This window comes from Bison bison, unplaced genomic scaffold (genome assembly GCF_000754665.1).
Source record: "Bison bison bison isolate TAMUID 2011002044 unplaced genomic scaffold, Bison_UMD1.0 scf7180017862979, whole genome shotgun sequence".
NCBI lineage: Eukaryota > Metazoa > Chordata > Mammalia > Artiodactyla > Bovidae > Bison > Bison bison.
This window is the reverse complement of record NW_011493551.1, coordinates 2,538,387-2,555,543: the sequence shown is the minus strand read 5'-3', so window position 1 is coordinate 2,555,543 and position 17,157 is coordinate 2,538,387. Positions and strand designations below refer to the sequence as shown.

General features: G+C 54.1%; 1 protein-coding gene across 2 annotated transcripts in view; it reads left to right on the top strand.

Moving 5' to 3' along the window:
- CRTAC1 (cartilage acidic protein 1) overlaps window positions 1-17,157 on the top strand; it is a 152,074-nt gene that overhangs the window by 115,939 nt on the left and 18,978 nt on the right. For both annotated transcript variants that reach the window (XM_010833086.1, XM_010833085.1), the window contains exons 6-8: window positions 7,842-7,976; window positions 10,908-11,053; window positions 13,586-13,722. In XM_010833086.1, the coding sequence (XP_010831388.1) occupies window positions 7,842-7,976; window positions 10,908-11,053; window positions 13,586-13,722 (418 nt within the window). The remainder of the gene's footprint in view (window positions 1-7,841; window positions 7,977-10,907; window positions 11,054-13,585; window positions 13,723-17,157) is intronic.

Sequence of the window (17,157 nt, the reverse complement as noted above, 5' to 3'; positions counted from 1 at the left end):
ACCGGGCAGCTGTGCCAGGCTGTGCTGGAAGGACCGGACAGCTCAAGGAAGGGACAGGGGGCACCGGGCAGCTGTGCCAGGCTGTGCTGGAAGGACCGGACAGCTCAAGGAAGGGACAGCAGTTTCTATGGAGCATGCAGGCAAGCCGGGGCAGCTGGCATGCCCAGAGGACACGTTAGAGCAGCTCTGCAGATTTCCAAGAGCCATTTGGCTGACAAGAACCTATTTGGCCCACCAAGTTACTATTCTGTCTACCCGCCTTCCCCAGCCCACCCTTTCCCTGCCTGCCAAGCCCCCCAACGCTACCCTGCAGCCCCCATAGTCACTCTGTTCACAACACATGGACATCTGGCTGGAAAACTAGCCCAGATGCCCCCTCAGGAATGGACCCCAAAGGTAACAGCCACCACCAGAGCCCAGCCTGATTGCCAAGGCTCTGACACATGGCCAAGGCTCAGCTCCAGGAGGGTGCCCTGGGCCCTGGGAGAGATGTAGACAGTGAGGAGCAGGGCCGGAACAGGCTGGGAGGGAAGCAAGCCTCGGCCAGCTGTGCAGTCAGAGAGCCGCATGTCCCTGGAGCCAAGGCACACAACACCCATCTGCCCGATGGACCACAGAGAACTACCCGTTTGCAAAAGAACAGATCAAGGTCCAGAGAGGAGAAAGGACTTGCCCAAGGTCACACAGGAGGTTTACAGAGACACTAGCACTTAGAGCCCCAGCTGCTGATACCTAAACTACCAGAATCAGCTGACCTTTCAAACGACCTCCAGCTTGAGAATCCTGCTCCAGCATGCAAGACAGGAGGGGCTGGTGAAGAAGGAAGAGGTGCACCCACCAGAAACGCAGCCCCAGGGATTGGCCCTCTGGACTTTAATTGCGACTCCCGGTTTTTCTGATTGAAATAGCTGCCTGGCCTGGTCTACTCAGGGAAGCAGGGGAGTTGGCCCGAGCATCCCGGGCTGCAGGGCGGGCAATGGCGAAGCCCACACCCGGCTGTCGGGCTCCGCGGGAGGGGGAGGGGAGGCATCCTCTCTAGACGCCCGACTCCGCGGCCGGCCGCCGCTCTGCTGGGTCACAGTGCCATCTAGCGGCCGGCGCGCCCGCTCTCGGGGGACTCGAGGGTCCCTGGAGGCGGCGCAGCCCGAGCCTCGCATGCAGAGTTGAGCAGCGGGAAGATCACTCCCTGGTGGTTCCTGGTTCTCCTAGCCCCGGCTTCCCCAGCTGCCCGCAGCCTCTTATAGCCTGAACTGCCCTGCATGGGAATCCTAAGAACTAGTTCTCCCCATGGCCGAGAGCCTGTCAGGAACTCGAGGGGACCAAGAGTTTTGCAGCCGCCTCTATGGCCCCCCAGTGATCTCAGACATGTCCCCAGGCGCCTCTGAGCACCTTAAATTAGCCCTCTAGCAGAGCTGCTACGTAGCCAGGATCTGGAGCCAGAGTGCTGGGTGCAGATTTTGCTTCCACCACGTCCTCCTGCCCAGGCAATAGAGAGCAACTTATTAACCCCTCTGAGCCTCAGTTTTCTTGCCTGCAAAATGGGAATATTAAAAGAGGTAAACATAGGGCATGCCTGGCACAGGGCCTGGCACACAGACAGTACACACAAGTGTAGTGGACATCAGCACCCTGCTCTGAGGTTCTGACAGAGGGATGCTGGTCATTTCCTGAGTGTAGGGAGCACAGCCACGTGCTTTGTTGCTTAGTTGTATCTGATGCTTTGGGACCCCATGGGCTGTAGCCCCCCCAGGCTTCTCTCTCCATGGGGATTCTCCAGGCAAGAATACTGGAGTGGTTGCCATGCCTTCCTCCAGTGGATCTTCCCAACCCATGGATCGAACCCAGGTCTCCCACACTGCAGGTGAATTCTCTACTGTCTGAACACAGAGGGAAGCACAAAGCAAGCAGGACCGGCCCCTGCTCTAGAGGTATTCTCCATGTGTCTACCCTGGCGTGTCCTCCAGGGCACTGGCGTGGGCATTTTAGCCCTATTCCCGCTGGAATCCATCTATTTTTCCCTTCTTCCCTCTGAACCCTGCCTCTCCCCAGCCTCTACTTCTTCTGAGGACCTATGCGATTTGGCCTCACCCTTTTAGGGAGCATCTGTCCAGGCTGCAAGGTGGTGATTAAAGAAGCCTTAAAAGAAATTTGGAAAGAAAATGAAGGTGGATTTACAATGTTGGGTGGAGAGTTTTGCTGTTGGCTGGGAGCAGTGTAGAACAAAGCAGCGGGCAGATCTGATTTATAGAAAGTCATTATTGGAGGAGACAGAGATGCCTAAAGCCCAGCTGAGGCCTTCTGGCGGATCCCCACTAGCCAGCTCCAGAGAAGGGGCGGTAGCCTGGGGACCTCAGAGCCTCCCGGGTTCCCAGGCGGGTGCTAGCCTTTCAGTGAGTGTGCAGCCAAATGTGTCAGCTGGGGACAGGCAAGGCAAGAGCGACAGACTCCTCAGCCAGGGCCTGGGACCCCCGGGGAGTGCAACCACAGGCCTGCCGGGGGTACCCAAAGCCCCAGTCAACACACAGTGTCAGATGCGTTAGATGACTGACAAGAAGGGACATCGTTTTTTATTTAAAGCAAGCACAGATGTATTACAGAATGCAAATGCAATCTTGGTGTGCATTTTCTTCAGCGAAAACGACTGAGTTTTATTTTAATGTTGAGCATATTATGGCTGGCCATTCTGGGGCCTTATCAAGAGTACAGACCCCTCTTCTAGGGAGAGGGAACTCGAGTAGAAGTGTTTGAGAGCACCCTGTGGGGAGAGAGTGGCTCTGGAGTCACTTGGGCATGGGTTTCAGCTATGATCCATTGCCCCCTAGCTGAGATTACGCCTCTGTGAGCTTTGGTTTCCTCACCTAGAAAATGGTGAGGTGAGGTGAATCACACAAAACCTAGGACACGGGACTGAACCACAGAGCATCTCTTCCTGCCCCTCCTTTTCCAGCCCTCTCTTATGAAATAGCTTCTTCCAGCCCTGCCTGGGGGCAGGGCAGGGGAGCACATAGAGAAGGACTTCGCTCCTGCACCCACCAGGCGCCCAAGGTTTGGAAATCCCCACCCAGCAGACAAGTGATGGGGGTTGTCCTCCCGCCCCGCCCCCCCACCCCCTCAATCTTCTGCAGGGACAGGCTGGAGGGATTAGAGATGAGTGGGAATATCCTTGTCTAACACCCTCCATCCTTGCACGCTTGGAACCATTCCCAGCGCCTGGACGGCTCTCACAGGGTCGGGGGTAGCAATACCAGCACCAACACCGTATTATTGTGTTAGAAGCTTCAGGAAATGTGGGCTGTTACCATCCTGCCCTTCTCATACCCCCTTCTCCAACACACACACACACACACACACACACACACACACACTGTTCGTTCCTCCACCCCTTCATGCCACTGCTTTGCTACTCTTTTAATATCTTGGACGTTCTTGGCAGCCTGCAGGCCTTAGCATCCACTGGAATCATTAATCAGCAGAATAATCCCACAGGTCCCAAGTTCCTTGTCTAACAGCCTCACTGCAGAGCCTCCATGGTGCGGACTGTGAATAGGCCCAGGAATCCACTCCCAGCCACACTTATCCTGAGGTCCGGCTTGGAGGATGCCCTGAAAAGTAGAGCTGGAAGGAGCCTTGGAGACCTTCTCACCCCACCCCCACACCATTTCACAGGGAGGGAGACCAATGCCTGGAGGGCACACTCCCCAAGTTCTTGCCACTCTAGGCAGTCCCTGGAGGCTCTTCCTTAGCACAGTGAATCCCCCGCCTCTTCATCCCAGCCCCTCTGCTGTACTGTTTGGGGTGGTGCAGCAGCATGCCCCCAACTTCCTACAACCCTCTTTCCCTTCCCCACCCTCAACCATGAGGGCTGCCCTCATGTGGTTTGAGAGATGGATTGTTGTTGTTCAGTCACCCAGTCTTGTCCAACTTTTTGCGACCCCGTGGACTGGAGTACGCCAGACCTCCCTGTCCCTCACCATCTTCTAGAATTTGCCCAAGTTCACGTCCATTGAGGTGGTGATGCCATCCAGCCATCTCATCCTCTGATTCCCTCTGCACCTAAATTGGATTTGGGTCTGCATCTCCCTCCCAAGAGGTTTAGGGGTGCAGTTCTTAAGGGTGGGCAAGGCTTGCCCCTGGGCTCAGAGCCATGGAGCTGGTCATCAAGGGGTGCCAGGAACCAACCGGAGAAAGAGGGGTCCACAGGAAAGCATTTTCCCCATGACCCTCTCTCCCACCCAGTCTGGTGGGCAGAGTGAAAAGCCTTCAGGGAGGGATGGGGAGGGACCCGCATTCATACTCAGCAGCAGAACAAGGAGGTCTTTGAAGCTTGAGAGTATTAGCAAAATAAAGTGATATTATTCTCCCAGCAGGTGGGAAATAGTGGCACTAATGAGTCTGTGGCACTTGACGTTTTTCCAAGGTACCTTCCAAATACCAGCTCATTTAATAATTATGACAGCCCAAGAAGGGGTTATTATTATCAGTCTCGAGTTATAGGTGAGAAACCAGATGCCTGGAAAGGCTCAGTGACATGCCCAAGGCCACACAACTCGAACTTCCTGACCACCCCCCCATCTTTCCCACCACCAGTGCGCCTCTCTAGCCCCAACTGCGGAGCTGCGTGCCCCCAAGAGAATATTCTGGCCTCAAGTATAAAGGAATTAATTGATGTAAAGTGGAGTTTAACTCCCTATTGGGACATCATTTTCCAAGGCTGAATAAAGATGTTCCTAACTGCCCTGGGGTTGTCTCATAGGGTGTGTGCTAAACCTCAGAGGCCATGAAACAGGGTGGGTATGACAGAAGACAGGGCGAAGTCAGGAAAAGAGCTACGGGAGAGGGCAAGGTCTAGGCAAAAGATCCTTCCTAGATAACAGGCCTCTGTCATTGACCGGGCATGGAGTGGGATGGTCAGGCTACACTTAAGATGAATGGATTTTATTGGTCTGAAGAGCCCTTACACGATGGACCTGGGAGTAGTGTTCCCCTTTTGGCCTCAGAGAGGGGTGCAGGTACCTGGCTGCCCCTGCTTCAGATCCCCTTAGACCCTCCATCCTGAGTCTGCTACAGCTGGTGCCCAGGAGGCTAGCTCCCTGACTGTCGACTCACCTGCTCCCCAACTGTGTGGTGAACTTGCCAAGAAGGAGTTGTGGGTAACATCTCTGTTATGGTCCAGTTGCCATGGCAATAAATTGTCACTAATTAGTAGTGTGGTTACCATGGCAATTTTCTAGTAATTACAGGTTACAAATGGTGCAAGGCTTCAACCCAACCCAATTAGTTAATTAGAAAGATTTAGAAATTTGTCCAAGAGGGAAATAACCTGCTTTGGAGAAAATGAAGGGAATGTGTCACAGCTTGGGAGTCAGAGGCAGAGAGGAAATTGGAGGATGCTGGAGCGGGGGAAGAAGGATGGAGTTGCAGGGCAGCAAGTCCTGGAGCCCCACCTGGAATTGTTGGGGGTCCAGACAAAATGGAGGATTTCTCACCGAAGCCTGCTCCTGGCCTGGAGCCTGGCAAGACAAGGGCAGGACCAGCAACCACTTAGCGGCAACTCCTTGAATGGGCAGAAGAGGTGCCCAGGTAGTATAGTAGCCTGGCACCCTCCCTGCTGACTTAGGAAAAGAAAAGCATCTGAAAGCCCCATGCATGGCTCTCCTAATGAAAATGCCTGGCCTGTGCAACTTGGATGACACTCCCTGGAAGCACTGTGGATTCAGGGGCTCTGTTTTCATGAGGCTTGGGCTCGCCTTGAGAGTTAATTAGATTCCCTGGGGGGAATCGGGAGACACAGGGCCCAGAATGTGTTAACAAGGACCCCCCCAAGGACCCCCATAGCAATGCCCTTTGCTCCAGTCTGTTCCCCTGCCCCCAAAGCTGGCCCCTGGTGGGCAGGCTCCACAGGTGAGAAAGGTCCCATGATTTCCTCCAAGGAGAAATCTCAGAGAAGAAAAGGGCCTGGGGACCAAGAAAACCTCCATCCCAAATTCAGTTCAGTTTAATCACTCAGTCGTGTCCAACTCTTTGCGGCCTCATGGACTGCAGCATGCCAGGCTTCCCTGGCCATCACCAACTCCTGGAGCTTACTCAAACTCATGCCCATCAAGTCGGTGATGCCATCCAACCATCTCATCCTCTGTCGTCCCCTTCTCCTCCCACCTTCAATCTTTCCTAGCATCAGGGTCTTTTCAAACGAGTCAGTTCTTCACATTATCCATAGTAGAAACCTCTGCCTTGTCTGGAGGTGGGCTAATGAGGGAGCTTGGCTCAGCATCACTCAGCTCCACTGAGCTCTCATTTATTTATTTTTAAAAATCACATTCTTCTGAGTGCCCTAGTAAACTGCTTTATTGTACTGAACAGCTCTTCAGAGCGGTACTTTCCAGACTTTTCCATGCAGGTAAACCCCCCAGGATCCTGTTAGAATGCAGGTCCTGGTCGGGTGAGTAGGCGCCTGAGATTTTGCATCTCTGACGAGCTCACAGGTGGCACACCAGCAGCTGGTCCACGGACCTGACTGAGTAGCAAGGCTGTAGGGCTCACAGAGACCTTTCACATCATTTGGTCCTCTAAGTTTTCTCACCTCATTTGATCCTCTCAAAAGGCCTGAAAGAGAAAAGGCAGGGCACATTATCTGCATTTTATAGATGAGAATACTGAGGCTAACCAGGTAACATGAATTGCCCGAGGTCAAAAAAGCCAAGCTGGGACTAGAACCCACATCCTGGTCGTGGTCAAGCTATTTCCCCCCCTGAACTTGGGGTGAGGATGGGGCAGAGGGAAGGCTTTCAGGGCTTTATTTGAAACTCATTGGTTGGGGTGGTTTGTTCAAAACATCTTAAGATTGAACTTGGTGACATGTCCACATCGATCTTGGGCACTTCAAACCCTAACATAGAGCTGGCTTTCTTTCTTTTTTTCCTTAAAAAATATACACCTTATTGGATTTTTTCCTTTCAAACTGCAGAAGCAATTCTTGTTGCAATAAGCCAAACAATACAGACATTCCCCAAAAAAGGCAGCCAGTGTGAACAGCTCAGGGTGTGGCCTTCCCGGCTTTTCCCAAAACTCAAGAATAAGTTTGCACAAATATATATTCAGGAATATCATTTGTTTTCCTTTAAAAAAATAAAAACAGGATCATAGACCATTACTTGGCAAATTGCTTTTTCATTTAAGAATATGTCATGGGCATTCCTCCAAGTCAATATTATGGATCTACACAGTCTTTTTAGCAGCTGCAGACTAGGCCATCATATGGATGCATTGTAATCCATTCAGCATCCCTGTTGATGGACAGACAGGCAGGTGCTCACATTTGTTTCCTACACCAGTCAAACCAAAGGAGGCCTCCTTGTACCTGTGCCTGGAACCCATTTCTCTAGGTCCTTCGAATGGGAACACACCCAGTATCGTGGCCAGCATACGTGCGATCAGGGTAAGGCGGGGGCTGCCAGGGAATCTGTGACTTAATCAAAATGTTGTTGGCAGAGGTGCGTTTAGGAGTAGAATTCAGTCACCGAAGGGAAGGGAAAGCTCTGTGTGGTGGCCTGTGTTCCTCAACGCAGGGACTCATTCCGTGGGCACTAAGTGACTGTCTTGCTCCTCACTTGCCTCACCAGCAGTGCGGCCACCCACCGCATCGGTTTATGGAACCGTGAGCCCACATCTGGGCTCCAGGAAGCATCAGAAATATCAGAATCCCCCTTCCCCAGGCTCCTTGTGGCATCACCATCGCAGCTTCTCTAGGGCCCCGCCCCCCGCCTGCCTCCAAGGCCTCCCCTCCTCTGCATGGGCCTGGGGCTTTGATTCTTCCACTTAGTGAAGGTCAATGTCCTCCCCAGGGGGCCGGGGCGTCAGCGTGGGCCCCATCCTCAGCAGCAGTGCCTCGGATATCTTCTGCGACAATGAGAACGGGCCCAACTTCCTCTTCCACAACCGGGGTGACGGCACGTTCGTGGATGCTGCAGCCAGCGCTGGTGAGTGCAGTCTCTGCCCTGTGCCCCCAACCCCCACCCCACAGGGGACTCTGGGCTGCCCTGCTCCCTCCGGCCCCACAGGCCCCAGGGAGAGAGGGACAAGTCACCGTCTGCACAGCTAGTGGTGCGTGTCACCTCTAATCCCCCATCCATCTTAAACATTCAGTTCAATCCAGTGACCATTAATTGAGCCCCTGCTAAGTGCCAGGCTGGTGCTAAGAGCTGGGGACCCTGACTTGAATAAGATCACCCTACCCCACTCTCACCCCCCATAAACAAGGCACTGACAATCTAGAGGGGGAAACAGACAAATAAATGAATAGCTATAATAAGAAGCAGAGTTAAATCCACCCAAAATAGTATTCCAGGCTCCCAGCTCTGCTCCCCTTCCTCCTGTTGTGCTCCTCTGTCCTCTGCCTCAGGGCCTTTGCACCTGCCAGTTCTCTCTACGTGAAATGCCCTCTCCCCCTTCTCTACCTGCAGAACTTCTATTGGTCCCTCAATATTCATTCATATATTGTCTGTGAAGCCTTTCCAGCCTCCCTATGTGCTGCCTGGCTTAGACTGGAACCCCTGTCCTCTGTGTTCCCACTGCCCTTGCGGGTACCACTCACTCAGGCTCCTACACCACTAAGACCATCTGTCTGTGTCTGCAAGGCCTGGGACACATAATAAAAGCTTGTGGACATAATCAGTCTGCCCTTCAACTACTTCTCCCCACCTGGTACCTCCCCCCTCACCTTGCCCAGGAACGGGAGGTTTGATTTCTCCTCCTCTTAGCAGTGGAGCGACAAGCTCCAGTCTCCAGGAGAAGAGGTGAGCGGGGATGCAGACACACAGATCAAAGGTCCTACAAGCTCCAGCTCATGCTGACAGCTAACATCCAATCCCTGAGCAGGTACCAATCCATTCTCTGTGACTTAACTGCCCTTCCAGCGCTCTGCTCCAGAGTTCCCATCTCGAACACTCCGCCAACGCATCCTTGCAGCGGATCAACTCCCCTTATCTCCTCCTCCGGGCAAAGCTAAAGGTGGAGGCAGCTCCCCAGCCTGTCTTCCCACCCAGCTCACCTGCTGTACACTCCAGCAGCAAATTTTCTCATTGCTGAGAAATCATAAAATGAAGGGGAGGTGGTGGTGGAGAAAACCGAGAGGACTTGATAAGGTGTTAAAGAGATGGAAGCAGAGGTGAGCGAACAAGTTGGAGGGGGGGAAGGTATCAGGCGGGAAGAGAGGAAAGGTGCTAGGCCCGTAATTGAAAGTCAGAGTGATTGCAGGGGTTTAACAAGACATGTCAAGAGGGCATTCATCACCCAAACAGATGCTGCTGTGAAGTGCAGCCTGGCACCGATTATTCCCGTGAAAAGGAACCAACTCCTTGTCAAGGTGCCTTGTAGATAGGAGAGAAATGGGCCAACGCAGAAGGCCACCAACATTAGGGCTGGGGCGTTTTGTGGAGAATTAATGGGGTATTAATCCTAGAGGTTGGGGGTTGCCCCCATTCTTTTGAAAGCCCTCTTTCTCAAACCTGGGTCTCCCTGCCTCTTCTGCCCAACCCCCACCCATTCTCCAAATCCTTCCCTCTCCCAAGAGGATGATCAGCCTCTAAGGCTCCCAAGGCGGACCCCACCTTGCCTTCTCCTAGCCCCCATCTCAGGATCGCCATGTTCACAGCTGGCAAGAGCTACCTGTGTCCTGGGTCTGTGATCCCCACCCCCCGTCATACTGTCATTTCACCTGCCGATGGCAGTTTGTCCTCCAAAAGACTCAGCGTGGGTGTTTAGAGCTGGCCTCCACTGCCTCTCAGCTGTGCCCTTGGCCTGAGGGATCATGTCTGCCAGGGGCAGCCAGGAGGTCAGGCCACCCCTCTGGGCAAAGCTAGCCTCTGTCCTCCCCGAGGATCAGCTCAGTCCCACTGGCCCCTGGCAGATGCAGGCACAATGCAAACAGGTGACCCTGGACACACAAGTTCCCCCCACAGATCTCACAAGGCAAACTGGTTTTCTCAGTCACGGAGCAGTTATTTCCTCTGCTGTCACCAAAGTCCCCGGGTGCTTTCTGTCAAAGTATTTATGTCTCTTCATTCAGTAAGTATTTACAGAAAACTGCCAGGTCACCACAGACACTGAGATAGATGCTGTGGGAACACAGATGAGCAAGAAGACAGACCCTGACCTCATGGAGCAGACGGTCTAGTAGAAAAACTGGACCCTGCCATGGAGCATGATTGCACCTGTGATCCGCACAACGGAGGAGAATGGGAGGCTGTTGGGATGAACAGCCCACCCCTCGGTGGGAGGGGCTGTTTTTATGGGAGTGATCAGGGAAGGCTTCCCTGAGGAGGTGACATTATAGCTGAGAGCAGAAGAGAAACAAGGAGCCAGGTAACCATAAGCTGGGGAAAGAGCATTCTAGGAGAAGAGACCAGCTTAGGCAAAGGCCCAGAAGCTGAAAAAAGCTTGGTTCATTTGTGGAATGAAAGGAACCCTGTATGAATGGTGCATGTGAGGAAGGCAAGATAAAGACAGATAAGGTGGGCAGGAATTTGAACTTGACTTAAGAGCACTGGGGAATCACTGAGATTTAAGCAAAAGAGTGCTGATCAACTCAATGTATCCCCATGTCAGGGGTGGCTGGGGAAGGCTTTAAGTCCTCCAGGATCTCCACAAGTTTCCTTCCCCAAAGTCATGCTACCCCAAAACCAAGTAAAAAATAGTACTTTCTGGGCAAAGGCATCCTGAAAACAAGTCTCTGGTTCTCTCTGCAACCAGACGGCTTCCCCCTCTTCTACCCCTGTGGAGGAATCAGGACACAATGAGGTTCATCCTTCCTGGTTGCTCTCCAGGCCGCCCCCCTCACCCTCAACCCCCGACAAGGCAAGTGTCTGTGGAGCCTACAGGGCTGCCCTGAGGGCTCCTGCCCTTCCTCCTAGGTGTGGACGACCCCCACCAGCACGGGCGCGGAGTCGCCCTGGCAGACTTCAACCGTGATGGCAAAGTGGACATCGTCTATGGCAACTGGAATGGCCCCCACCGCCTCTACCTGCAAATGAGTGCCCACGGGAAGGTCCGCTTTCGGGTAAGAAGGGGCCTCTCTCCTACTTCCCCACCCTCTATCCGCCTATGACTCCCACCAGGGTGAGCAGACTCTGCAGAGCCTGGGGGCAGGGTGGCCACAGCGAAGGTGACATCCAGCCAGCCCGGGCTGCTGTGCTGTCTGTAGTGTCCAGAGCATGGTCATTAGCAGAGGAGAGAGAGCAACCCCCAAGGTGGGAGTCAGGGCAAAGGCCCCATGAGAGGGGTTTCATTGTCTGAACTGGGAGCGCTTCTCCCATAGCCCGGGCCTGAGCATTTCAAATTGACGCTCAGGCCAAGGGTACAGTGGGAGTGGGGGTCAGGGTAGGTTGAGGTCACAGAGCTCCCAACAGCTGCCCCCTCTGGCCAAACAGCAGGTGGTGGGCAAGGTGACATCAGACCCCTCTCTGTGCCCCCTCCCTGAGCTATCAATGGTCTGTGATGCCAAGAATTCTTCAGAAAGACTGTTCGGTGGCAGAAAGGGAGGTGCCACCAGGCTAATGAGCTTGAGACTGGGCCTTTCTCCGAGAAGGTGATGCAGGGCATGGGACAGTTAGAGATGCTTTCCAGGAGTCAGGATGGCTCTGGAGGTATGTAGTCTTGCCAAAAGCCCCCAAGGGAGCAAGAAACTTGATGATCCCAGGGAAGTCTCCAGGGACCTTCTCTCTGCGGGACCACCACAAGCCGCCTCTCTGAAGGTAGCCACACGGCGTGCTCGGGCCCAGCCACTCTCTCCCTGCAGAGGCGTGAGACCCAGGCTGTCCGGGTGGGGAGGAGGCACACCCTGAACTCGGGACAGCTGATCCTAGGATCCTGGGTGATTTTTATCTCTGTTCAGCTTTTTATTCCAACCCAGGTTCGCAATCAGGGGTGGTTTTGTCCCCACCCCAGGACACTTGACGATGTCCGGGGACGTGATCAGTTGTCACAGGTGGGATCGAGTGCTACTGGCATCTCATGTGCAGAGGACTGGGTGCTGCTAAACATCCTACAAGGCACCGGCGAGTCCGCAACAAAGGGTGATCCAGCCCCAAATGTCAACCAGCCCTCTCGACAGCCCAGCCCAGGGCTCACAGGAGCAATAATAATAATAATAGAGGCCCCATTTATCAAGCGCCTTCCGTGTGCCAGGAGCTGTGCTAAGCATCTTACATACATTATCTTGGAAGCCCGGGCATCCAGCTGGGGCAACCCCAAGGGGCCTATGTAGGTTTCCATTTTTACAGAATCAATAGAATAACGACTTCAAGGTCCTGAGGTCTCTTTGTTACCAGTTCTCATGGCCATGTTCAGCCCACCTTTGACAGCTGGCCAGGCTCTCAATCAGCCTTGTGATTGCATTGATGGGGACAGCCTCCCTCCCTGGGCAACCCAGAGCAGGCAGCTCATTCCTGCCACCAGGGAAGAGGGCCTGAAGCAGGAAGCCTGGGGCCAAGGGGCAGGGAGCCACCCCCAGAAGCCCCCATGTGTCCTTCCCAGTCTCCCCACATGGGCCCTGGAATTTAGACAGGTTTCTAAGTCTTTAAGGGACAAACCCACCTGGAATGGATAGTCTGCTCAAAAAAAAAAAAAAAAGGTCTCCCTATATGGCTCTTCTTCTATTTAAAAGTCAAGCCCCTTACATGGGACCCTTTGCCAGGCCCACCAAGGCCCTGTCAGCACTTGGAGGTCCCTGCTGGGCTGTCCTGGGTCTGGGGTCTCCTCATGAGCCCTGGGCAGAGGTATCTGATACTGCAAGTCCCAAAGTGGATGTCTCAAGAAAAAAAAAAATCAAGAGTCCAAGAAAAAAGATAATAGAGGCAGCAATACCCAGCTGAAGGCCACCTCTGCCACTTTCCATGAGGCTGACAGCAGGGGCAAGGCCAAGATAGACCCCTCGGAATTCATCTTGAGCCCACTCTGCCAAGCTCTTTACATGCAGTCCTCACAGCCTGAGCAGCTGTTACTTATCCCTGTGTTACTAAGGAGGAAGATGAGATCTGAGGGGTTGAGTAGCTTGCCTGAGATCACAGCGAGTCAGCAGCGAGGCCTGGATTCAATACACAGGATTTCCCAGGTTCCACCCAGCCTGTGCCTCTGGCTGTGGAGGAGGAAGGGCACACACTAGAAAGGGCCTCTAGCATCTGGTGTCGGAGCGAGGCGGTGGCCCAGCTCATCAGCTACAACAATGGGCAGTTTCCCTCCTCTCCCGGACTCAGTTACCTTGCCTGTGAAATGGGAACGCTCATGTCAGCCCTGCCTCGAGTGGCTGATGGAAGGGCCGCGTGTGGTCCCCACCAGAGAACAGCAAGGCGCCTCCCTGGTGTGAATTTGGACTGTTCCTCTTACCTCCTTGATCTCCTGCAAGCAGCCTGGGGTTCATGTGGTCCCAAACACAGCACCCTGGAGCCCTCACAGGAAAGATGATAGAGGATGTGCTAGCGTGGGTTTTTATCTTTGCACACAAACAGGCACGCACACACATGCACACACAGGGGTGGTGGGAGTCGGCCCCTGGCCCACTCTGTCCACTGACCTGCAGCCCTCTCTCCCCCAGGACATCGCCTCACCCAAGTTCTCCATGCCCTCCCCTGTCCGCACAGTCATCGCCGCCGACTTCGACAATGACCAGGAGCTGGAGGTCTTCTTCAACAACTTCGCCCACCGCAGCTCCTCAGCCAACCGCCTCTTCCGGTAGATGCTTCAGCCCGGCTCGTGGCTACTCAGCCTTCGCAGTGGGGTCAGGGAGGAAGGTTTAGGACTCAGAAGAGGAGCTCCAAGGGAAGGGAGGAGGCAGGTCCCCTGATGAAGGAGCAGAGAAGGGGGGAGGACAGGAATTGATTGAAAAGTTGAGAGAATGGCAGGAAGCTGGCCTCCTGCTGTTAGCAGAGGGTGGAAATGGGTGGGGGAGGGGGGAACCTGGGCTAAGTGTACACAGAAGCCAGGTTCCACTCTACCATCCAAAGGAGTCCCAGAGCCAAATCTATCTGGGTGCACCTGGATGAAGCCAAGACAGGTGTATTGACTACAGGACTTCTCATAACCTTAACATGACTCTGAGTATCTTACGCTCTGAGAGGTGGATGGAGTATTTCGAATAGATTTGACCACAGGGCACTGCTTTCAGACATTCTGCTTTTGGGATTGGTGCTCTGCAAAATATCCTTTGGGAAATGCTGGATGAGACAATTAGTGGTGGACAAGAGTGAAAGCATCTGAGCATTGCATGTAAGAAGGAGGGGTTAGATTTTCCAAGGCAGCACTTCTCTAATCAGGGTCCAGAGACCACTGGTGTCAGAATCACCTGGAGTGCTTCTTTAAAATACAGAATCTCTAGGCCCAGCCCAGATCTCCCGGATCTGAATCTCCAGGGTTGAGGCCCAGACATCTGTCTTTTTTAACACATATGCTAGGCATGAGGTGATTCTTAGCACATTGAGGTTGGAGAGCTGCTGTTGGGGGACAAACCTCAGGACCCATGTGGCCAGAGATGGCCCTGTTCCTGGCCTGAAACATGCTAATGGGCCTCAGGACCAGGTGGGGAGAGGAGGGTGGCCCAGGGCCTTGGATGCAGGAAATGGGCCACATCATCTGCTCGGTTCCCCAAGACCCCACCCCCTCCCCCAGGAGGGCCCCCGACTATTTATAAAAGGCAAGGGCTGTGACTAAGTGTGTTTTAAAATATAATTATTAACAAAGCATCAATCCTGACCAGCTGTAATCACCCCCCGAAGGCCCCAGATTTACTAATTAGGTGCCTCGCAAAAAGCTTATTCACAACTTCCAGATTAATTGTGGAAGATCAATTGCTCATTAACAGAGACACTGCTTTCCTTCTCTGGCTAATAAACTGTCCCTCACCAGGTCCCCTGAGCACCGGAGAGTCTCTGTAGCCCAAGAACCCAGGCATCTCCCCTGCCCGCATGGCCTCCATCAAATCCCCGTCCTCCCTCTGGCTATCCCGAGGGCAGGCTGGCCGGGGCTGTCCACAGACGTGGTCACCACATGGTCACCCCACCACATGGTCACCCCAAGGGTCAGTGTGTCTACCTCCACGCAGCAGCAGGAAAGCCATTTCCCAGATACGTGGTTGTGCCCTGAGTCCCTGTGGCAGTTGGCTGGGGCCACCACTCAGCTGGCAGCTCTGGAAGCTGAGCCCCCACCTACCCCACACCAAGCGGGCTTGTCACCTGTTGCTGAAATGAACATGGTGGGCTCCTTGTAGGAGTCACTGGAGATGCAAAACCTCGCTGTGCTCGAGTCCACAAGTCCTTCAGTGATGCCTGGGAAACCGGGGAACTCATTGCCCACACCAGGTGCTAAACAAGCATGCAGGGACCCTGTTAATAATGGCAGGAGCACGGGCAGGAGCGGGGACTCTCCCCGGCCAGGCGGGATGTGTATAGTGGCACCACTGACAGCCTACCGTGCTGCTCTGTTCCCATGGCTCCACCCCTGCACATTCCCGCTCCTTAGCTGCCTTTCTGCGCCCAGTTCCACAGAGCAAGCTGTTGAAAATGCAATTCTGGCCACACCCCTCTTCCACATAAACCCCTTAGAAGCCCCCACCGCCACCACCTTCTCGTTGACACATCCCGCAGGCTGGCTTTGTCCCCAGCCTTGTCACTCTCCATTTCCCGATTTACCCTTAGGGCCAGACACCCTGAGCTTCCTTCAGTTCTGGGCGGGGCCGGGCCTGGACTCTCAGGCTGCCCACACCCTCTGCCCCTCTTTCTCTTCTGAGTGACATGGACATCGTTCTGGTTTCAGCTTTGTTGACCCTTCCTCTGAGAAGCCTGCCCTGTTTGCCCAAATCTGGGTGAGTTTGCCCAGCTCTGCACTGGCACTTCTGGGCTTTCTCCCCCAGGAACCCTTAACTGCATTGTCACCTGAACTCCAGGGTGTCTCTGCCCAGTGGTGACAGAGGTTACAGGACGTGAATGGCCAAAGGGACCGTGGGTGCTAGCCGGCTGAGGCGTGTACACCTGCAGCAGACCGGCACACCCGCCAAGCGCGCTGCCAGGCCTGCTGCTCCCTGGCCAGGCTGCACACGAGCGTGTGCTCGCGCAGCTGCCGCATGTGGACAGAGGACACGTCCCAGGGTACGTGCTCTAGCCTACACCCACCCTGCAGTTCTGCCAGCCCCCTCTGCCGTCCAGCCCCCAGAAGCTCCGGCTCAGGGAACCCTGACCTGCTCCTAAAAGAAAGCACTGGCCACAGCACAGCCCTCTGGTGACCCTGTGATTTGAGCAACAAGCCACACCTGCAATGTGTGGGGAGAGTGATAAAGATCCCTCCTGGTTCTTCCCTGACCCTGACCCCAAAACTGCTCCACACAGCCAGGGCAGAGCCCCCAAGGCTTCAAGACCCTAACGAGGGAGAAAAATTGGAGAGGAAGCTTAAGGCCATCATCAACATTCAGCTCAAAGTGCAAGAAGAGCAGCACTTTCACAGTGGACTTGTCTACAGCAAATGTTACCACGATTCAGAGTGCAAAATAGAACCCCAGCAACCCAAAGGGACCCCTCCCTCCCTTTTGCCTCCGAAATTCCTCCCTGCAGGCCAGACATGCACTTGGAGCTTCCTGAGAACCAGGCATCGTTAGATGCTGCAGGAGATTCAAAGAAGAAGAATACGCGGTCCCAGCCTGCAAAGAACTCAGTCTAACTGAGGAGATGCATTCATGCAGAGCTTCAACCCGAAGCAGAAAGTGATAAAGGCCAGGAAAGCGACAGAGGCAGAGCAGGAAGGCACTGCTTCTAGCTGGACGATCAGGGAGGGTGTGGAGGAGGTGGCATTGAATTGGGGTGGGACCCTACGTAGCATCCAGAACTCGAAAACCCAGGGCCACATGAAGGAAAGTGAAGGTCAGCTGAAGGTAGCTGCGTCCCTGCCCCTTCTCCATCCATCACCTGCCCTTCCCCAGGCTGTCTATAATTCATCCATTAGAGAAGGAAAAATCGATATTTACCAACATAAATTAAAACCCGAGAAAGGCACAGCCAGGGTGTAGACAGGGTCTGTGAGCAGTGGCTCTGTCGGTGCGCAGGTGGCAGGGTCTCAGGGTGCTCAGAGCATGGAGAATGGAGTTAGTGGATTCCCACGTCCAGAGGGCCCACTGGGGCTTCG